The sequence below is a fragment of the Mastomys coucha genome, unplaced genomic scaffold, assembly GCF_008632895.1.
Source record: "Mastomys coucha isolate ucsf_1 unplaced genomic scaffold, UCSF_Mcou_1 pScaffold22, whole genome shotgun sequence".
In the NCBI taxonomy this organism is placed as follows: Eukaryota; Metazoa; Chordata; class Mammalia; order Rodentia; family Muridae; genus Mastomys; species Mastomys coucha.
In genome coordinates, this window is record NW_022196905.1 from 129,095,525 (window position 1) to 129,118,809 (window position 23,285).

A 23,285-nucleotide genomic window follows, 5' to 3' on the forward strand; every position below is an offset into this window, starting at 1 on the left:
GGCCATCCAGGAACTGTTCACTATAGATGAGACTGTCCTCAAACTCAGAGATCCACTTGACTACTGGGATTTAAGGTGTGCACCACCACCACCTGGCTTTTGTTGTTGTTTTTTTTTTTTTTTTAATTTTTTTTATTTTTATTTTTATTTTTTGAGACTAGGCCTCACTGCCCAGCTCTTCCTAACCTGGAACTTGCTATGTGGTGCAGCTAAAGGCAAAATGATTTATTTGCCTGCCTCTGCTGGGATTAAAAGCGTATACTACCATGTCTGGCTGAAGCTAACTTTTTTTTTTTTCCGAAACAGGGTTTCTCTGTAAAACCCTGGCTGTCCTGGAACTCACTCTCTAGCCCAGGCTGGCCTTGAACTCAGAAATCTGCCTGCCTCTGCCTCCCAAGTGCTGGGATTAAAGGCGTGCGCCACCACTGCCTGGCTGAAGCTAACATTTTTAAAAAATACCTATATGTTTGGGATAGCAGAGTCATTTACATAAGGCAGAAGAAGAGTAGTAGTAAGGTAACATCTCCATAGGTGTTCACGTTGACATGGATCAGAGAGGGATCCACCTATTGGGGTTGGTGAGACGCTCAGTGAGGAAGAGCACCAACTGCTCTTCCGAATCCCAGCATCCACATGGTGGCCTACAACCACCCATAATGAGATCTGACGCCCTCTTCCGGTGTGTCTGAAGACAGCTATGGTGTACTTATGTATAATAATAAATAAATCTTTGGGCCGGAGCAAGCAGAGACTGAGCGAGCGGGGCCGACCGGAGTGAGCAGAGGTCCTGAAAAAATTCAATTCCCAGTAACCATATGAAGACTCACAACCATCTGTATAGCTAGTGTATTCACATACATTAAATAAATAAATCTTTTTTTTTTTTTAAAGAAAAGACCTGATTAACATTGGTTGCTACTTTTTACTTTTTGCTTTTGTCTGAGTAAAGAAAATGCATTGTTTCTTTTCTTTTTTTTTTTTTTAAAGATTTATTTATTATTATAAATGAGTACACTATAGCTGTCTTCAGATGCACCAGAAGAGAGCACCAGATTTCTTTATGAGTGGTTGTGAGCCACCATGTGGTTGCTGGGATTTGAACTCATGATCTTTAGAAGAGCAGATGGTGCTCTTACCCACTGAGCCATCTCACCAGCCCTTTTTTTTGTTTTTCTAGACAGGGTTTCTCTGTATAGCCCTGGCTGTCCTGGAACTCACTCTGTAGACTAGGCTGGCCTCGAACTCAGATCCACCTGCCTCTGCCTCCTGAGTGCTGGGATCAAAGGCGTGTGCACCACCAGTGCTGGGCTAGGGTGTGTTCTGAAACCTAGACTCTGTCCCATTCTTCACTGATTTGTGGTCCTTAGGTTGGTTGCCTAATGATCTTTTCTTTCTTTTGAAAGAGATAGTCTGGATTTGGAGTCCAGGTAGGCCTGGAGCTCATAGTCCTACCTCAGCCTCCTCAGTGCACCACAGTGCCTGCCAGCACTGTTTGATTTCCACCCCTTCCTCCCCATCCCTTAGGAAGGGAACCCAGGCCTTACATGCTTAGAGAGCCCCTATCACATCTCTAGACTTTCTATTGAATTTTGGTTCTGAAATTGTTTCTGTATTTGGAGTGAGGAAATACTTTTTAGAGACTTTGATTTCATTAACTTATTGTTTTGAATTAGGATGTTACTCTACATCCCATGCTGGTCCAGAATTTCCTGTGCAGTCCAGGCTGCCCTCTTAAGTTGTGGGCGTCTTGCTTCAGCCTCTCCAGTATTGAGATTATAGCTGAAGAAGTATATGCATGATTTCTTGTTTGTTTCTTTTTTAAGAGCAGTGTGGCAGATTTATTTAATGCAATAGTTCATTATATTCACTTACTTATATGTTGATCCTTGCATATGTATGCACACTCCTGTACCACAGTACCTGTGTGGAGGTTAGAGAACCAACCTGTGGGAGTTGGTTCTTGGCTTCCAGCATATGGGAGTTGAACTCAGTTTGCCAGGTTTGTTAGCATGTGCCCTTATCTGCTTAGCCATCTTGCCAGCTTGTACATAAATTTATTTAGGAGAAGTGAGAAGGAACTTCAGTGAGTGGAAGTGGCTCCAGAGGGAAGACTGTCCAGGAAATGCTCTTCTAAGTAAGTGAAGAAAAGATTTCCAGAAACAAAAATAAAGTAGCCTTTATCTTTGCAAGCTGTTATCTAGATGTTGGTTTAAATAGCTACGTACCTTTGTAAACTAAGAGTGTGATTTTCAGGGTTTTTAAGTGTTAGGCTACCTTGCTCGGGGCAGAATGCACTGTAGTGGCCAATAAGCAGTGAGATCAATATTGAGTTCACTTGTAAAGTCTCTGACACCTTACTCTGCTTCCACTTTACTTCATTGATGTGTTTGTTGAATTTACTCTTGTTCTGTGTGTTTTATATTTTTTATTTGTAATGTCTGAGATTATCAGTGGTTTTGTTTATTGGTTGGTTGGTTTGGTTTGATCTCTTGAGATTCTCACTCTGTATGCTAGGCTGGTCTTAAACTCTAAGCAGTTTTCTTGCCTCTGTCTCTTTTTGTTGTTGTTTTTATGTCAGGGTCTCTTTACATACCCCTGCCTGTATTAGAACTCAGTCTGTAGAACAAGCTGGCTTCTAAAGAAAAGAAATCACCTGTGTGAACGACCACAGCTCTGCCTTTAAGTGTTGCAGTTTGACAAAAACAAAAACAAAAAACAGATGGAGGATTTAAATGGTGTAATTGAATTGAGTTTAGTAAAGGGACTTTTGAAATCAGACAACAGTCTGATCAAGCACAAGCAGCACTTCATAAGGAGAAGTCCTGGTTGCTATGAGTAGTAGGGATATTGTCATTTCTAAACAAACCTCAGAGAAACAAAGGGGAGGCAGTGGGTCCAAAATGTAGGAAGAGTAGTTGTATTATTAGACTAATTTAGTGATCTGATCGAGCTAACTTGCTTGGAATTTTTTCAGGGAAGTATACCAGAAATAACTCCGCCTCACCTCTCCCATGTCTGATTACTGTGTGCTTCTTTGGGCTGACCTCATCAAGATCTGGAGGGCACAGAAACCCAATAGTTAGCCTTTGTAAGCGCTGAGCCAGGTAGAGAAGAAAGACCAGACTTAAAAGCAAGAGGAAGAAAAACAAAGTACAACAGAAGTGACAAAAGGAAATCATTGGGCATATCTGCAAGACAGAAAAGGACTGGAGACATTCAATTATAGCTGTGTGCTTAGTCGGCCTGCCAGTGAGGGGCTGTGGAATACTTGCCCAGCATGAGCAGGGCCTGAGACTCCATCCTTAGCACTAAAAATTAAATACTCAAAGTAAGAAAATAAAACAAAACAAAGATGGAACAAGAGTATTTGAGGCAAAGAATGGAAATATATATGTCCTAAACCATGAAAAGATGTTTAAACTCATTTGTGCTTCAGGAATCAGATCAAAACCACAGTCAAGATTACTTTATACATATAAGATTAGTAAATATGAGCAACTGCCAAAGTTTGGTAAGAAAATGGAACTGCTCATATATTGTTTTGCTTATTCTTTTCCCCCATTGCTGTACTGTTTGTGCACTCAAGTCATACACATGCTAGGCAGGTGCACTATTGCAAACGTTTATTCACCACCGGTACTGTGAACGCTATATAGCTCTTTTGGTGAATGCTTTGGAATTGCTAATACAGTTGAATATGCATGTACCCTTGACTGGGCTTTCATTTTTGAACATTTATCTTCATAATATTGCCCCAGGATGCTTGCGTAAGAACTCTTAATATTATTTATAATAGTTCAACAGGAAATAACTTAAGGACCTATCAGCAGTTGAATGAATAAATTGTTAAGGCCTTGAATACTCAATAGCAAAAAGAAATGTAAAATTAAAAGAAGGCGGTCACAGAATAATACAGTCTTGATTCCACTTAGTGAAGTGAAAACAAAATAATGCAATGGTTGTCAATCTCTGAGGTAGAGAGTGGATTACTATTGCTGCACATACCTGTAATCCTAACACTTGGAAAGTATAGAGGAAGACCAAGAGTTAAAGGTCACTCTTGACTACACAAATTTGAGGCCAGTCTGAACTAAATCATACCCTGTCTCCAAAAAACAAGCAAAGGGGGAACAATACACACCCCCCCACACACACACACATATATAGAAGTGCAACTTTAATAGGTCTTTTGCTTGTTTGTCTGTTTTTTGTTTTTTCGAGACAGGGTTTCTTTGTGTAGCCCTGGCTGTCCTGGAACTCACTCTGTAGACCAGGCTGGCCTAGAACTCAGAAATCTACCTGCCTCTGCCTCCCAAGTGCTGGGATTAAAGGCATGTGCTGACATGCTTATTGTCTTGTGTGTGATTAAAAAATAGTGTATATGGTGATGTAGGTGCCATAGTGTCGTCTTAATTCTATAATTTAGCCTAAGTACTTGGTTTGTGTGTGTACGTTTAAGATTTTTTTAAAACTATGTATGTGGGTATGTGAATGAGTACAGGTATCTATAGATGTCAGAGGTGTCTAATGCCCATTGAGCTAGAGTCAGAGGTGGTTGTGAACAATTCCCAGATCCCTAGTATGTAATCACTGAGCTCGTGCACATGCGTGCCCCCCCCCCCCCCCCAGTTCCTGTTTCTGTGTCTCTTTGAGACAGATTTTTACTGTAGCACAGGCTGTTCTGGAAATCCACAGGACTAGACTTGCCTTTGCCTTATGTCAGTCCTCCTGCCTCTTCCTTAGAGTTCTGGGATTATAGTCACGTGTCGCCATGCCCAGCCAATTTAGTTTCTGTGGTAAGACAGACAGTGCAGTAGATTTAACATCCAAAAATATACCCAGACAACTGATCTGTATGTAATAGTCACTGAAAGGTGATTAAGTAGAGAGAGATCGTCCTTTAGCAGGTGGGTTCTGTAACAACTGGATAGTTTATTTTTGAAAAAACAAGAAGTTCTTATCTGGGTATGATGATGCACTTGTAATTCTTGCACTTTAGAAGAAAGGATAGGAGTATTACCATGAGGTTTAGGCCAGTCTGCTCTACACGATGAGTTCCAGGTTGGCCAAGTATACAGTGAGAACCAAAAAATGCAGTTCTTTTTTTGTTTTGTTTTTGTTTTGTTTTCCCAGACAGGGTTTCTCTGTGTAGCCCTGGCTGTCTTGGTACTCTCGATGTAGACCAGGCTGGCCTCACCTCAAACTCAGAAGTCCGCCTGCCTCTGCCTCCCAAGTGCTGGGATTAAAGGCGTGCACCACCACTACCCAGTAAAAATACAGTTCTTGAACTGTAGTTGGCATACATTTTAGGCTAGCACAATAGTTGCCCTTAGTACATTAGTACATGAATTATATAATAGCATATTACTTATTTAAAGTATATTTTACTTTGTGGCACACATGGCATTGGAGTAGTTGCTGAGATTACATCCTGATTCATAGGCAGAGAGACAAGACAGACAGACACTGAACTGGTTTGCTTTTGAAACATCAAAGCCTACTCCCACCGGTACACTTCTTCTTTTTTTTTTTTTTTTTTTTTTTTTTTTTTTTTTTTTTTTTTTTTTTTTTTTTTTTTTGGTTTTTTTGTTTTTTTTTCTGAGACAGGGTTTCTCTGTGTAGCCCTGGCTGTCCTGGAACTCACTCTGTAGACCAGGCTGGCCTCGAACTCAGAAATCTGCCTGCCTCTGTCTCTCAAGTGCTGGGATTAAAAGCGATACACTTCTTCTAACAAGGTCCTATCTTCTAATCCTTTCAAATAACGCCATTCCCTGGTGGCTAAGCATTTAAATATATGAGCTTATGGGGGCCATTTTTATTAAAATCACCATACTAGGAATATTGGATCCTATTTTATATATTTTTGTAGGTTTCTAGTTCTATTTATTAAATATTTCTTAATTTTCTCTTGTACTGCATGTATAGGTTGGAAAGGAGAAAATGCTCAAGGTGAAGATTGTGAAGATTCATCCTTTGGAGAAAGTTGATGAAGAAGCTGCTGAGAAGAAATCTGATGGGTCCTGTGATTCTCCGTCAAGTGATAAAGAGAATTCCAGTCAAATGGCTCAGGACCTCCAGAAGAAGGAGACAGTAGTCAAAGAGGATGAAGGCAGGAGAGAGAGTATTAGTATGTATGATGCTAGCCTTGCTCCTGAGTTGAGACGATGCTCATTTGATACATAGAAATCTAGCATTCTGTAGCAGCCACACGTACAGTTAGGTTTTTATATAGCCATGATTTTATTCATTGTGATTCAAAAAGCCACTAACATACCCACAACATGACTTAGGATTTAAAACTCCACCATTCTTAACCAGGATGGTTAAGAAAATTGGATTTCTTTTAATCTTCCTACTTTTTTGTTTGTTTGTTTGTTTGTTGTTTTTTCTTTTGAGTCAGGGTCTAAATATGTAGTCTAGGCTGGCCTCAAATTTGGAGTGGTCTTCTTGTCTCTGTCTCCTGAATTCTGGGATTACAGGTATGCACTAAGATACACCTAGGACTCTTTCCTATTCTTTCGTTCTTTTTGGTTGATTGGTTTGGATTTTTTTCCTTAATCAAGGTCTTACAATGTAGCCCTGGCTGGCATGGAACAGAGATCTGCCTGCCTCTGCCTTCCAAGTGCTGGGATCAATGATGTATGCCACCATATTCTGCCCTCTTGCCTTTACTCCTAAAGCAAGAAACATGTACATGAGTGTAGAAAGGGCCGTAATCCAGGTAGGCAAAGCACATTCTAATCCCTCCTGATCCTCACAGTGCAAGCTAGTGTGGTGGCTTTCAGTTACAGCTTTTCTGTTTGTCTCTTTTGACCTGACTCTCAGGCGGGAGCCACTAGAAATCTGAAACACTTTGTTAACCAAATATAATTTTTACAGATCTGGCGACTAAAATAATACTTTATAGTTAGAAGAACTAAGAGTATTGCTCACTTGGAAAATTTATCTAAGAATGTGTCTTACTTTGGATTTCTATTGCTGTGATGAAAACACCATGACTAGAAAACAAGTTGTGGAGGAAAGGGTTTATTCAGCTCACACTTCCACATTATAGTCCATCCATCATTGGAGGAAGTCAGAACAGGAACTCCAGCAGGAGCTGTTGCAGAGGCGGTGGAAAGGTGCTGCTTACTGGCTTGCTTCCCCTGGCTTGTTCAGTCTGCTTTCTTATAGAATAGAAGCCAGGACTGCTAGTACAGAAATGGCACCACCCACCATGGGCTGGACCCTCCTCCACTGATCACTAATGGAGAAAATGTCTTGCAGCTAGATCTCAATGGAGGCATTTTCTCAATTGAGACTCTTTTTCTCTGTGATGATTCTCGAACAGTCATCATGAAAACCCAGCCAGTACAGTGTTACCACATCCTAAACCTTTATTATTTAAACTTAAGACTCTTTAAATAAGGAATTTAACTGTCCTAGAATCCTTTTGTCTCAAAATGAGCACACAGTATTTAGTATATATGATCTGTAACTATTGTTTGATTGAATAATTTCACTTCACTATTTTATTTTTTATTTATTTTTTTGAAGATTTATTTATTATTATAATTAAATACACTGTAGTTATTTTCAGACACACCAGAAGAGGGCGTCAGATCTCATTATGGGTGGTTGTAAGCCACCATGTGTTGCTAGGATTTGAACTCAGGACTTTCAGAAGAGCAGTCAGTGCTCTTAACCACTGAGCCATCTCTCCAGCCCTCACCTCACTATTTTAATGGCCACTTTTTCTGCCATCCTTTCTGTTGCATCAAGATGTTTTGGATCCATGTTGATCATTTTAAAAGTCCTTGTAATAGTAGTCTGAAGGAAACTTGTGAGACTAGTTTGTTGCTGGCCTTTCGGTTTTATTTCAGCTGCGTTTTCTGCTTTGTTGGGGCTGCATATCCATACCATTTCCAGATTCTCTCTTTGAAACTGAATATTTATTTGTAAGTTTATTCTATTGTTATTTGTGAGTATATGCCCTGCATGTATAGGTGTACAGAGGCCAAGGGGGTCAGATCTTCTGCATCCAGAGTTACAGGTGATTGTGAGTCATCCAGAGTGGGTACTGGGACTTTTGTCCTCTGGAGGAGAACCACAAGTGCTCTTACCCACTGAGCCATCTTGCCAGCCCCCCTGCCACCCGAGTCTTGAGAGCATTATCTTCTCTACATCCTGACCAGTTGTTGATTCCTTTGTATTAATTATGATTTAACTTGTCTGACTTTTTACTTTTTTGCTTGGGGACAGTGACTCAGGCAGGCTAGCCTCAAGCTCATTGTATCTGAGGGAGTTGTTCAAATCCTGATCTTTCTGCCTCTACCAAGAGAATACAGGGTATTGTTATAGGCTTGTGTCACTATACTTGGCACTTTTTCTTTGCGGGGTGTTATGACAGCCTAGGACTGTAATTTTCTCTATGACCCAGACTGGCCAGAACTCTGTTGAGTTCTGGGGTTACAGGTGTATCAAATGCATGCTTCCACGCCTGCATTAATTTCTGCCTTTTAATGACTTATACAGTTTCTAATCAGGTTGCAGATGGCTTCTTACTTGCCAGGTAACAGAAATTTTTTTTTAAGACTTGTTTCACTTTTTTGAATTTTTAGAGATTTCATGTGTCAGTATTTTGCCTGCATATATGTCTGTTTACCCCTTGCGTACCCACTGTCCTTAGAGGCCAGAAGGAGCCAGATTCCCTGCAATTAAAGTTACAGATGGTTGTGAGCTGCTGTGTGCTGGGAATCAAACCCAGGTCCTCTTGAAAAACATCCTTTTTTGTTTTGTTTTGTTTTGTTTTTGTTTTCTTTTTAATCTTAAATTTACTTTATTTTCTGTGTATGGTATTTTGCACGTATGTTTGTGTACCACATGCGTGCAGTGCCCATGCAGTCCACAAGAGAGCATTAGATTCTCCTGGAACTGGAGTCACTGATGCTTGAGTGGTGAGTGCTAGGAACCCAACCCAGGTTGGACCTCTGAAAGAGCAACAAGTGCTCTTAACCTCCAAACCATCTCTAGCCACGGTTGTTTTAATATTTTTGTTAGGTTTAACACTGGTAGTTATCCTGTTATACGTCACTTTCTCTTATCCGTGTCTTTATTTTATGTGTTTAGGTGTTTTGCCTACATGTGTATATATAACATATGGATGTTTTGTGCCACAGAGGTCATAAAAAGGCATTAGGTCTTCTAGACTGTAGTTACAGACGGTTGTGAACCACCATGTGGATGCTGGGAATCTAACCCAGGTCTATTTTTCCATTTTATAGCCCATAAGTCATATTCTTTTAGGTGTTTCATGCTCACCTTCTGGAACATTCCTTTTTCTGTACTTTCAGAGTATTTCTGTTTGTCAGCTTCTATTGTAGGATTGTAGACATTTACTTACCTAATTTCCTGCATAGACTAGCTCGTGGAAGTTACAGGTACTACACCTCATCAACCTGTGCCTGGTATAAGTGAGGGACTGAATGAAGTTATTAATTGTGAGTAAATAAGTTGAATTAAAATAATTCATTATTTTTGCTAATTTCCTGTTGATTTGACTAGATGACAGAGCGCGTAGGTCTCCACGAAAACTTCCTACTTCGTTAAAAAAAGGAGAAAGGAAATGGGCTCCTCCAAAATTTCTGCCTCACAAATATGATGTGAAGCTACAAAATGAAGATAAGGTTGGTTAAGTCTCTTATACTAATAGATTTTAAGAAACTCCTGTAGGAGTGGTTTTCTTGGAGAAAATGTGCTGAGGAAAAATGTCAAGGGGTGTCTTCATCCCAAAAGTTAAAGTTACATGATGAGTCACCTCTGACACTGCTTTTATTATTAATCTTCTAGACTTCAAGCTGGCCCGTACCCTTAACACAGTTTACTACTGCTTTTTTACCTTTTTAAAACTCTCTTGCTGGGTATAGGACTCCAGGTATTGCTATGCTAGGCAAATATTCTACACTGAGTTACATCCCCAGCCCTTTTTCTGAGACAAAAGGTGTTTGGTTTTTGCATTTTTTTTTTTTAAAGATTTATTTTATTTACTTTATGTGTATGAGCACACTGTAGCTGTACAGATGGCTGTGAGCCATCATGTGTACGGCTGCTGGGAATTGAACTCAGGACTTCTGCCCGCCCTGCTTGTGCTGGCCCGCTCGCTCCAGCCCTGCTTGCTCTGGCGTAATTCACTGTAGCTGTCTTCAGATGCACCAGAAGAGGGCGTCAGATCTCATTACGAGTGGTTGTGAGCCACCATGTGGTTGCTGGGATCTGAACTCAGGACCTTTGGAAGAGCAGTCAGTGCTCTTACCGGCTGAGCCATCTTGCCAGCCCGGTTTTTGCATTTTTTTAATTCTTAATGTGGGATTAAGGCTCTTTTGTATGTTAGACAAATACAATCACTAAACTATTTCCAGCTCTAGTTTTTATATATCTTTCAGTATGTTCAGAGTCAGGATATATTTAAAAGCAGTTGCCAAGAGTTTATTTCCTAGCTCTTGGTCATTGGGATATGGAAGCAGGAGGTTCAGAGTTTAAAGGTCATGTCACATGGTAAGTTTGAGGGCAGGTGGGCTACATGAGACCTTGTGACAAAAAACAGAAGTTTTAAACTTGTAAAGAAAATATGTTTCCTTGACTAAGTCTAGATTTTAAAAATATTGGTCTAGGCTGGGCGGTGGGTGGTGGCACATGCTTTTAATCCCAGCACTTGGGAGGCAGAGGCAGGCGGATTTCTGAGTTCGAGGCCAGCCTGGTCTACAGAGTGAGTTCCAGGGCAGCCAGGGATACACAAAGAAACCCTGTCTCAAAAAACAAACAAACAAAAAAAGTATATATGTATTGGTCTATTATTTTGGGTATTTCTACACATACCTGAATAGAACTTTAAGTTTTATAGCAAAGAGGACTAGGATGTTGAAAATAATCGTGTACTAGTTTTCATAGACAACTCTTTCATACAAGAAACAGCTCAGCTCTGAGGTTTAACCTTAGAAAAGGTCTTCTATGGGAAAACCCACCAGCTGGTTCTTTGTCTTTTGCTTTTGAGACAGAGTCTTGCTATATATCTATCAGTGTTGGCCTAAAGCTGGCCATGTAATCTGGGCTGGTCTCAAACCTGTAATAGTCATCCTGCCTCTGTGTCCTGAGTGCTGGAATTAAAGATGTGCACCATTACTGCCTAGTTTTCTTTGGTATTTTGGAAATAGGGTCTGGCTATATGTTACCCAGGCTAGCCACAAGCTCACTATCTTCCTACTTCAGCCTTTGAGTGCTGAAATTATAGGTGTGTACCACCAAGCATGTATCTGTGAAGGATGGATCTTTAGGTAGTACTCCCTCTTCCTCTTTTGCTATTGAATGACTTCCTACGATAAAGTTGTAACTAGAAAAGTTGCTGGTGTGAAGTTGAATGGTATACTTACTTTAGTTGATATTTATTATTAGTTGATTATTAACCTAGGGATTATTTTGAAATTTTGTCTTCAAAATTTTGCCTTATCTTCTAATATATAGTACCCCCTCCCCAAAATGGAATTGTGATTCTTTCTGTTGTGGATATGTGTTTTGTTTTCATTGCTTAACTGCTTCCCACCCCGGTACTGATTTCTTTGTTATTTTTTCACCCAGATCATCAGCAATGTTCCAGCAGACAGCTTGATTCGAACAGAGAGACCACCAAATAAGGAGATACTTCGATACTTTATTCGGCATAATGCCTTACGTGCTGGTACTGGTGAGAATGCACCTTGGGTGGTAGAAGATGAATTGGTGAAGAAATATTCCCTGCCTAGCAAGTTCAGTGACTTTTTACTTGACCCATATAAGGTAAGGTCACTATTAATGTTGGATACCTACATAAATAAAGCCTTACTAGATAGGTTCTTTTTTTCTACTAACTTATAGTAGAATTAGATTCATGGCAGATTTTAAACCTTTAACTGCAGATAATTCATTCAGGAACTGAAGCAGAGACTGTGGAAGGATGATACTTTTTTAGCTTGTTCCTGTGCTTGCTTGGCCTTCCTTCTTATACAGCTCACAGCCATGTGCCTAGCCTTGGGCTGGCACCATCCATAATGAGCTGTGCCTTCTCACATCAATCATTAGTCAGGAAAATGCTTTTCAGATTCACCTGGGAACAGTCTGATAGAATAATTTTCTCAATTGACATTCCTCTTTCTGGATTTCTCTAGTCAGTGTCAAGATGACAAAATACTAACTGGGATGTCAAAACTGAGCTAGGTGTAATGGTATGTGTCTTACTCCTAGCACTTGGAACACAGAGACTGGCAGATCTCTCAGTTCAAGGTTAGCCTGGTTTACGTAGAGTTTCAGGACAACAAGGGCTATGTAGAGACACCCTGTCTTCGGGTATGGTGGTGGAAGGAAAACTGATTTTGTATATAAGGCAAGATAACTTTGCAGTCCTATAAAGCCTGGAATATATATATAGCTTATGGGACGTGTTAATAGAAACCAAGCACTTCCCTCTTCAGACTACATTTTCCCTTCCTCTTAAATTGTCCATTTTGATCTTTAAAACATTTTTATGGAATTTATGGTATATCTATTAGTCTTATTTTATAAGTGGGAAAGCTGAGGTATAATCTAATTAGAACCAAGTAACAATGGGTGACAAACTAAGAGTTTGGCTTAGGAACTCTTTGTTTGTTTGTTTTTTCTCTTCCGTCTTTCCACTCTTGTCTCCATTCCTCTTTCTCTCTGAGGTTCTGGGTCAGTACCCAGAACTACAACAAAACAAAACTGAAAAATACCTTTCCAGCTAACTTACTGGCTAAAAACATAGAGGCTGAGATAAACTCTCTATATATTGCCCTCAACCTCCTGTTATATTGTCATCAGTGAATTAGAAGAATAGAAAAGCATTGAGTTTGGTGGTAGAATACTTGTCTATTGTAAGAGGCCCTGAATTCCATTCCATGTGCAGTAAGAAAGAGACTGGAGCTCTGTGTGTGTGTGTACAGTAGCACATGATTTCAATCCCAGCACTCAGGAGGCAAATGGATCTCTTAATACCAATCTAGTCTCCATAGCAAGTGCTAGGACAGCCAGGACTACATTTTTTCAAAGGAAAACAAAAAACAACAAAACCAACCCATTGGAATAAAAATCAGATTTGTGAGGAGGCTGGAGAGATGGCTAAGTGATGAAGAGCACTTCTTTCCTGTCTAGAGGCCCAGATTCAGCACCTGTCATCAGGCAGCTCACAGTTCCCTGCAGCTCCACCCCCACAAATTTGACACTTGTGGCTACTCAGGTCACCTGCATTGACAAAGTCTCGTGATTGGTCTAACTGCTTAGATACGCTGTTTTTATTATTATTAAGTTCAGCTTCAGATTGTTTCCTCATCGTTACCAGCAACGTAACGATTTTTTTTTAAATATAATCACTTTATTTTCACTTTTTCCCAGTCCCCAGTAGCACAGATGAGAACCCTCTAAAGGAAAAAATATTTCAAGAAAGCTTGATACAAGATAGAAGTATAAGCAATATTTTGGCAGAACTTTTATTTTCTCTAGCAGTTCATATCTCCCCATCCAAATTTTAAAATTCAAAAATAAGAGTTAACTTTATCTAACATGTTGCAGCTTAACATTTAAAACATCATGCTAGGGTTTGCATCTGGGTAAAGATGGGGAGGTGAATACAATCAAAACACATTGTATGAAATTCTCAAAGAACTAATTAAAAAAATGAGAAAAAAATAAAATATCATGCTCTAGTTAAATATTTCACAAACACTGTATACAAATAAAATATTATACAATATTACACTTGTAGTGATGGGAACAAATAGAATAATATCCACTTTTTTTCTTTTGGCCTCTCATGTTGCTGTCATAAGTAGTTAGCAATGAGAAAGGGCCTTCACCAACAAAATTTTTTCATTCTTTGTCCTTCTCTGTATTAATCTTATAGGACTGTGCTGAGTGGGAAATAGAGGAGACCCTCGGCACATAAGTGATTTTATACTTTTTCAGATCCCCCTGAGTCCAGCCATGCCGGCTCCCATTTGGCTGTGACTACCCAGCATGCTCCATGCTGAGATGATCCAGCTACTGAAGGACTGACTGCTCACACCGGGAGCCGGCCTTTTGGGAGGGGGTTGGGTGAGTTCATTTCTTTCATTTTTCAGAAAAATTTTTTTTATTGAAAATAGAGACTGGAACTCTTTGTCATTTAATGATACATATTATTTCTTAACATTGTGCTTCCAATTAGATGTGAAAGCACCTTATTGTAACTTTGAATTCTTTTAACAGTTCCAACAGATGAAAGGTATCTGTTTAAAATGTTAGAACAAAACTGCCTTGATTAGCCTCTTTCCTTCCTCTTTAAGCACCCACCTGAGCATCAGCAGGAGTGTTGGTGTGTGTGTCCTGTTGTGCGGCTGTTTGGGCTGCTTGAAGAGGAGCAGCTTGAGCGCACACTTGTTTTCACTGGCTGCTGCCACTGCAGGACAGTGTGAGAAGTACACTGCTCTTTGAAGCACTCATAGTATTGTTTTCTATGAGGGGAACCTTAAATACATCATCCTTTTTTGCTTATTTCTTATTAGCATTTTGATATTTAATCATGGGAAACTACAAGTAGGAAATTCTACAGCGGGAAGAGGTATCCCAGGAGTCGTGGCTAGAGTTGGTGTTCTGTGCGATGGTGAACCTCTGTCCTGACAAGGGGCATTCACGTTTAATCAGGCACTAGTAAGCAGCCAGCTAACAGTCTGAACCCTGCATGTGCCAGTATTGCCTGTAATTCTGAAAAGTCAGCGTGGGCTTTAAAGTTGGCATTTACTCATTTAGTCAAAAGAAGACTTGAGTCATGGTCTGTTCTCTCAATCAGACTTTTGCTTTCAATTTTGTTGTGCTTTTGTGGGTTTGTTTCTTTGATTCTGTCCCTAATGTTTTTTGGGGGGGCGGGGTTGGGGTTAGAGACAGGGTTTCTCTGTGTATCCCTGGCTGTCCTGGAACTCACTCTGTAGACCAGGCTGGCCTCAAACTCAGAAATCTGCCTGCCTCTCCCTCCCAAATGCTGGGATTAAAGGCATGTGCCACCACTGCCCAGCTTGTCCTTAATGTTTGAACTGATCCTCCTTTACCTTCTGAGTGCTAGGATAGCAGGCATGTACCACCATGCCAGTTAGCCCTGTCCATACAAAATGGACAAAATGGTTCCTCACTCATAGCTACTTCCTGTAGTAAAAATTATCTAGTAGTCTTTTTCTAAAGACTACTAGCTAAAATGAGTTTGACTATTTCATTGAGTTTGTATTTTAGCTGTCAACTTTACTGTTTTGGCTTGTTTTGGGTTTTTTTGTTTTGGACGTGGTTTCATGTAGCCCAGGCTGACCTTGTCTTTTCCCTCCTGTCTTTTCTTCCGAGTGCTGGGATTATAGGCTTTTACATGCCATACCTGACTTATAACTATATTGTTTAAAATATTAAAATCAGTTAAAAGTTTTGATAATGTATTTTAAACAGAAACTCCTGTTATGACCAGTGAACTAGGTTCTAACCTGTGAAGTCTTTTTGATTTGTTTTTGAAACTGGGTCTGACACTGTAGCCTCATTTGTTGACCATGAGGAAATTCTCCCAGTTTTCTAAGCATTGGAACTTCCCATGTGCCTTTTTGGTTTATTTTTGATACAATGTCTCACATTATGTAGTCCAGACTGACCTCAGACTCATACATGACACCCCTTCTGACCTGACAGTCTTTCTACCTCACTCAACCTCTGGAGTTCTTGAATTATAGATGTAAGCAAGCATGCCAAACTGCCTCTTAACTAATTCTGTGTGAGGGAAATAAGGTGTGGAAGCTTGAGGAGATAGAAGATATGAATGGAGTAGTGGGAAAGGAGATGGACTCTAAGAGTGGGCCAGCTAGGGTCTCTTGGTGTGCTAGCGATAAATATGTTGTAGTTTCTGTTCTAACCATGTTTACAATGAATATGAAAAGCCTGGAGCAGAAAAGACTGGGCTTTTCCAAGTAAATACAGAATATGAAGGAAGTTGTTCATTTGTATAAGGTGGATTGTTATTATTGCCCAGAATTAAGGTTAAGTGAGGAAGGATGGAAGCCAGTCATGGTGGTCCATGCCCATGTACTCCTCAGGCTTAGGAGCATGGCTTGTCCAGAGTCTTGAGACTGTCTTGGGCATTATAGTGACCCTCTATTTTTTTGTTTATTTGGAGAAGATTTGTCAGCATATTTCAGACAGGGCTCAGTGGATATCCTGAAACTTAGAAATCCTCATGCCTCTGTATCTTGAATGCTGGGATCATAGGTGCAAGTCACTGTACCTGGATCTGACATCCCACCTCTAAAAAAAAGTGTGTGGGAGGGACAAACAGGTTAGGATCTTGAAAATGTGGTAAAATTAATGGATTTAAAGTTTTGTGAGATACTCTTCGGGGGTTGGGGGGGGGCAAACATCTTTAATCCTAGCACTTGGGAGGCACATGCAGGAGGATCTCTGTGAGTTGGAGGCCAGCCTGGTCTACAGAGGAAGACCCAAGACAGTAGGGCTACAAGGGAAACCCCCGTCTCAGAAAACCAAGACAAGTCTTGTGAGATTGAAGGATTGTAGACTAGAGTGGCTGAGAGAATGAAGGGTGTGGGGCATTAAACACAACACAGTCAGGACTAGCAGTGCAGCCCAGAAGGAAAGGTACTTGTGTCTATGTCTGAGCACCTGAGGCCAATCCCTGTGACCCACATGGTGGGAAGGGAGAACCAACCTCTTTGTGTTTTCCTGACTGCCTCATGCATAGCACCACCCAGCACACATATACTTAACCCACGTAAGATAAACAGTGGAATGTGCTAAAAGAATTTTAAAGAACTGTATAAAATAAGTGAGAATTCATAGTGCTCATAGTTAATATATTCATAGAAGTGAGTTTTTCATTGTGGGAGAGAACAAAGAGGAGTTTAAGAACCCAAGAGCCAAGGCCAGGAGGGTTCTTTATCTGAACAGTATTATTACTGCTCTACATAAGTATGTTTTCACAGAAATGTTTGCCTCTGGGTTGAGACTAAGCATTTATATAGTATATTCTACTTACAGTACAAATTATTGAAGCTGACATAAAATTAAAGGTTGAAAATCTAACTACTATTTCAAGAACAGGATTATACCCCCTGGGCATGTGTGTGCCGTACCCCCCACCCCCTTCCAGGGACAGAATACAGGGTTTTCATGTTCGGCAAGTGTTGTACATTGAGTCAGCCCCTCATTGGGGGTTTTAGGAAGGTGCTCTACAGTTGAGCTGCAGCCTCAGGTTGAGAGTAGTACTTCCAGAAACCTTGAGATGCTTCTGTTTTTAGATGAATTATTTCCTAATCTAGGGCCCATGGATAGACTTTGAAAACAGTATGCATAATTTTTATGTTGTTGCTAGAGAAAGTGTTCATAGAGTTCACTAAAATATTTGAGAACCATCAATGCATATGGAAACATAAAGCTGACTGTGTATCAAAAACGTCTAACATTTGGAGGACGGTAGGTTTTTGTTGCAGTGCTGGAGGTAGAATCCAAGTCCTCACACATTATAGAGAAGCATCCTGTCACTGAGCTGTATAGCTCCACAGTGCGTATTTTAGGGGATGGGGGCATTGAGACAGTCTAATGTGAGTCAGGATGTCCCCAAATTTGGTATGTAACAAAGACAGACTTTAAATTTCTGATCCTCTTGCTTCCACCTCCTATGTTTGGGAATCGCTGATATACTGCCTCCACCACATTGGTCAAGTGTAGGTTTGCTTTCAGACAGGTTAAGACCTGTCTTATGTCTATGTTGTAACGCTGGATGTGTGGCTTTACAGTGCTTAGATAGTGCTTGCTACACATAGTTTTTAAAAGTAATTTTGCTCCTGTTCTTAAATTTTAGTATATGACTCTCAATCCCTCTACCAAGAGGAGGAATACTGGATCTCCAGACAGGAAGCCCTCAAAGAAACCTAAGAGAGACAATTCTTCTCTGAGTTCCCCACTAAACCCTAAGCTGTGGTGTCATGTGCACTTGGAGAAGTCGTTAAATGGGCCGCCACTCAAAGTGAAAAACTCAAAGAGTTCCAAGTCTCCAGAAGAGCATTTGGAAGAGGTGATGAAAATTATGTCCCCCAACAAGCTGCACAGCTTCCACATTCCTAAGAAAGGCCCATCCACCAAGAAGCCAGGGAAGCACAGTGATAAACCTCTGAAGGCCAAGGGCAGAGGAGGCAAAGGCATCCTGAATGGGCAGAAGTCCACAGGCAACTCCAAGTCACCCAGCAAGTGTGTGAAGACTCCTAAGACCAAAATGAAGCAGATGACTTTGTTGGACATGGCCAAAGGGACTCAGAAGATGACCCGTACCCCACGGAGTTCTGGGGGCATGCCGAGGTCTTCTGGCAAACCTCATAAACACCTGCCTCCTGCAGCTCTGCATCTGATTGCCTATTACAAAGAAAACAAAGACAAAGAGGACAAGAAGAGTGCGCTGTCCTGTGTTATCTCCAAAACAGCACGTCTCCTCTCCAATGAAGATAGAGCCCGTCTTCCAGAAGAGCTCCGGGCTCTTGTCCAGAAACGCTATGAGCTCCTGGAACATAAAAAGAGGTGGGCCTCTATGTCAGAAGAGCAACGGAAAGAATATTTGAAAAAGAAACGACAGGAGCTAAAGGAGAGGTTGCGGGAAAAAGCCAAAGAACGGAGAGAGAAAGAAATGCTGGAGAGGTTAGAAAAGCAGAAGCGATTTGAGGACCAGGAGTTAGGTGGCAGAAACCTCCCAGCATTCAGGCTGGTAGATACCCCTGAGGGGCTCCCCAACACTCTTTTTGGGGATGTGGCCTTGGTGGTGGAGTTCCTGAGCTGTTACTCTGGGTTGCTCTTGCCTGATGCTCAGTATCCTATCACTGCTGTGTCCCTAATGGAAGCCTTGAGTGCAGATAAAGGTGGTTTTTTGTACTTGAACAGAGTTCTGGTCATCCTGTTACAAACCTTACTTCAGGATGAAATTGCAGAAGACTATGGAGAACTGGGAATGAAGCTGTCAGAAATCCCCCTCACTCTGCACTCTGTCTCAGAGCTGGTCCGGCTCTGCTTGCGCAGGTGTGACGTCCAGGAGGACAGCGAGGGCTCAGAAACAGATGACAATAAAGATTCCACACCATTCGAGGACAACGAGGTACAAGACGAGTTCCTGGAGAAGCTGGAGACATCAGAATTCTTTGAGCTGACGTCAGAGGAGAAGCTACGGATATTGACAGCTCTGTGCCACCGGATCCTCATGACATACTCTGTGCAAGACCACATGGAGACAAGACAGCAGATGTCTGCAGAGTTGTGGAAGGAGCGGCTTGCTGTGCTGAAGGAGGAGAATGATAAGAAGAGAGCAGAGAAGCAAAAGCGGAAGGAGATGGAAGCCAGAAATAAAGAAAATGGCAAAGAGGAGACAGTGCTAGGCAAAGTGGACAGGAAAAAAGAAATTGTGAAGATTGAACAGCAAGTGGAAGTGGAAGCAGATGACATGATTAGTGCTGTCAAGAGCAGAAGGCTGCTTAGCATGCAAGCTAAGAGGAAGCGGGAAATCCAGGAGAGAGAAACAAAAGGTAAAATTTATCCTGAGAGGTTCAGGAAAGCCCTTTCATGGGTAGAAGACAGAATGTACTAGAATAATGGTAGGGTATCTGTCATAAACTAGCACTCACTAAGATGTTTTTGTTCTCTCATAGTTTTGAGATAAGCTCTTAATTAACTCAGCCTTTCCTGAAACTTACTTTGTAGCTAAACCTCCTGCTTCAGCCTACAGAATGTTAGGATTACAGGCATGAGCCGCCATGCTTAGCTCAACAGCTTTGTGTGCTTGTATACAATTGGGGTGTGTGTGTGTGTTTGTGCGCGTGCGCGTGCACATGCATATGTGTTTAGGTTTAGGTGCTGGGGAGATGCTCTTGTAGGGGAAGTTCACACTACTTCCAAAGAATCCAACATACTCTTCTTGCCTCCATAATCATGCAAGTGGTGCATAGATGTATGCAGACAAAACACTCATACATATTAAATGAGTAAGTAATTTCAGAACCTGAAGATAGTAGTAAACCGTGGAATAATAACCATGTATAGAGAGTGGTTATTATGTTGTGGCTGACTGCATGCACATAGACTATGTCTCTTTTTGTTACTGTTTTTGTTTGTTTGTTGTTTTGAGACAGTCCCACACTGTAGCCCAGGTTGGCCTTGAATTTAAGGAAATTCTTCTGCCCTGGAATTGAATATGTATATCAGAGCATTTTTCTGAGAGGTTCAGTCTGTGTTATAGCATGTAAGACAGTATGTTGGAAGAAGCAAAGACATAAAAGACAATAATCTTTCTTAGTTGCAAACTATTTCCACCATTCCAGAAGAAACCTCGAAAGGCATTCCTGTTCTTAGCCTCTGACAACTACCGATCTCTTTGGATTTATGTGCTCTATGCATTTCATTTAAATAGATTCCCATTGGGCCAGTAAAAGAACTCTGTCAGTTGCTGCCCCACCTAGCAACTCTGCTCTTGGGACCCACAGAGCAGAAAGTAAGAACTGACTTCCACAAGTTATGCTCTGACCTTTACACAAATAGGATTAATAAATGTAATATATATTTGTTATAATATGTATTAAATAGAATCATACTGGGCTGGAGAGGTGATTCAATGATTAAGAGAATATACTGCTCTTTGAGAAGATATGACTTCTGTTCCTGGCATATTGAATAACTTACAACTGCCTATAATTCCAGCTCCAGGGGATCTAAACACCATCTTCTGGCCTCCTTGGACAACTGCATTCTCATGTACATACCTTCACACAGACACATGCATACACATAATGAAAGTAATAAAAATCATATAATCTACTTTAATGTTGTATTTCTTTTGTTTGAATGGTTTCAAGATTCATATATATTATTTGTTCACTGTTCACCAGTCAGTGGACAATTAGATTGCCAGTATCATTTGGCTGTTACTAATATTCCTCTGTAAAGGATTTGTCTAGACATAGTGCCTTTGGGGTATATGCCTAGGAAAGGAATTACTGAGTCCTGTAGCCATGCTTAACCATTTGAGGAGTTCCCTGGCCATTTACAAAGCGGCTGTATAGTTTTACATCCCAGTCACCAGGGTGAGGGTTCCGATTTTCCCATGTTTTCACCAGACCTACCTTTAACGTTTACTACCTTTAATGTTTACTTTTATACTTATCTCTTCTGTAACTGCTGTAATTATATAGTTAGTCTAGAGAACTTTATTAAAGGCCACAGATTTTATACTGGATTATATTTTTGTGGTTTCAGGGCTCAAACTGAGAGTTCTGGATGTGCTGGGTAAGCACTGTACCACTACACCAACATTCCTGTTGTTTAGTTTTTGGGTTTTTGTTTTCTGTTTTTTTGTTTTAGTTTGTTTTGGTTTTTCAAGACAAGGTTTCTCTGTATAGCTTTGGCTGTCCTGGAACTCACTCTGTAGACCAGGCTGGCCTCGAACTCAGAAATCCGCCTACCTCTGCCTTCCAAGTGCTGGGATTAAAGGGGTGTGCCACCACCACCCGGCCTTTGTTTTGTTTTTTGAGACAGGGTTTTTCTTTATAGCCCTGGATGTCCTATAACACACTCTGTAAACAAAGCTGGCCTTGAACTCAGAACTCAGATATCTGCCTGTCTCTGCCTGGAGTGCTGTGAATAAAGGCATGTGCCACCACTGCATGGCTGTTGTTTAGTTTTGTTGAGGTTGTCTCTCACTGCCTGGAACTCTTCTCTGTGTACTTCTGGCTGACTCTGAACTCAAGAGACCTCCCTGGCTCTGCTTCCCAAATGATGGGATTAAGTGTATGTATTAACAAACCCAAACCCCGCCTGTCTGGCGGCCTTCCTTTCTTCCTTCCTTTCATTCTTTCTTTTGATAGATAAAATATCTGTTGACAAATTTTTTTAAAAATATTCTCACTATATTGCATGTATGATCATCAGGGAAGATATAATTTAAAGATTATGACATTGTAAATAGCCTTCTTTTGTACGTTAGACTAGTAGAGTTTGACAAAAACTTAAATGCTAGATAGATAGATTGTTTTTATTGAGTAAAATTCCATATATTAACCAAGTTGGAGACCAGCTTGGGCTATATGAGACTGTCTCAACTCCATAATTTTTCCCCCATCGGTGAAGTAATAACATTAATTTTTGACTTATTTTTATTTATATTTATAATTGCTTTGTCCTTATGTATGTATGTGCACCATAGGCCTCTCTGGGGGTCATATCCCTTAGAAACCAAGTTACAAATGGTTGTGAGCTGCATGTGAGTATGCTGAGAAGTGAACCGAGGTCTCTGACTCATTTCTCCAGCCCCCAAGAAATAACTATTAAAAAAAAAGTCATGTGGTGATGGTGGGTGCATTCAAACCAGGGAGAGAAAGGGGGACAGGCAGACAGATTGCTGTGAATTCTAGGCCAGCTTGGTCTAAATAGTGAGTTCAAGGATAGCCAGAGCTACACAAAGAAACCCTGTCTTGAGAAGTGTAAGTGGCACAGTGGTACCACATTTAATTCCTAAGGTAGAAATCCATGAGTTCAGGCCAGCCAAAGATGTATAGTGAGATCCTGTCTGAAGAAGGAAAAGCTTTCAGATTAGTTAAATGTTAGTTGGTTCATGTGTGTCTGGAGTTTGGCTTTGAATGCTAGGCAAGTTCTACCACTGAGCCTCATTTCTAGTTCTGTAATAATTATTGCTGCTCTTTCCCTGTCCTTACTTGATTTTCTTTCTCTCCTGACAGTCACATTAAGGAGCCCAATGTGGTGGCCTATTCCTTTAATCGCAGCACTCAGGAACAGAGACAGGCAGACCTGAGTTGAAGGCCTGCTGGGGCTACATAGCAAGTTTAAGGCCAGCTATATAGTGAGACCCTGTATGTATGTATATCCATCTGTTCATGCATAAATACATACTTAGTTAAGTTGTCACAGGTTCTTGATTGAATTAATTGATTTTTTTTATTTCTGCATAGGCTTTCATTGTGTGGCCCGGATGTCTTAGAACTCACTCTGTAGACTAGGCTGGCCTTGAATTCACAGAGATCCACCTGCCTCTACCTCCCTAGTACTAGGATTAAAGGCATGCACCACCCCTCACTCCCTTGTGCACCCCCTGTCTTGACTGAAATATTTTCTTTTTAATTCATTCTGGTCTGTTTAGGGATCCTGTGGCAGTGAGGGGTGAGACATCCAAGGAATATGGGAGGATCATAGATGATCATGTT

The 23,285-nt window shown here is 40.8% G+C and overlaps 1 protein-coding gene across 1 annotated transcript in view; it reads left to right on the forward strand.

The window, feature by feature from the left end:
- The window catches only part of Baz1b (bromodomain adjacent to zinc finger domain 1B), a 63,825-nt gene that overhangs the window by 12,938 nt on the left and 27,602 nt on the right, over nucleotides 1-23,285 (forward strand). Inside the window, exons 4-7 of the mRNA XM_031338197.1 lie at nucleotides 5,926-6,127; nucleotides 9,544-9,665; nucleotides 11,611-11,808; nucleotides 17,900-19,601. Coding sequence (XP_031194057.1) covers nucleotides 5,926-6,127; nucleotides 9,544-9,665; nucleotides 11,611-11,808; nucleotides 17,900-19,601 — 2,224 coding nt within the window. The remainder of the gene's footprint in view (nucleotides 1-5,925; nucleotides 6,128-9,543; nucleotides 9,666-11,610; nucleotides 11,809-17,899; nucleotides 19,602-23,285) is intronic.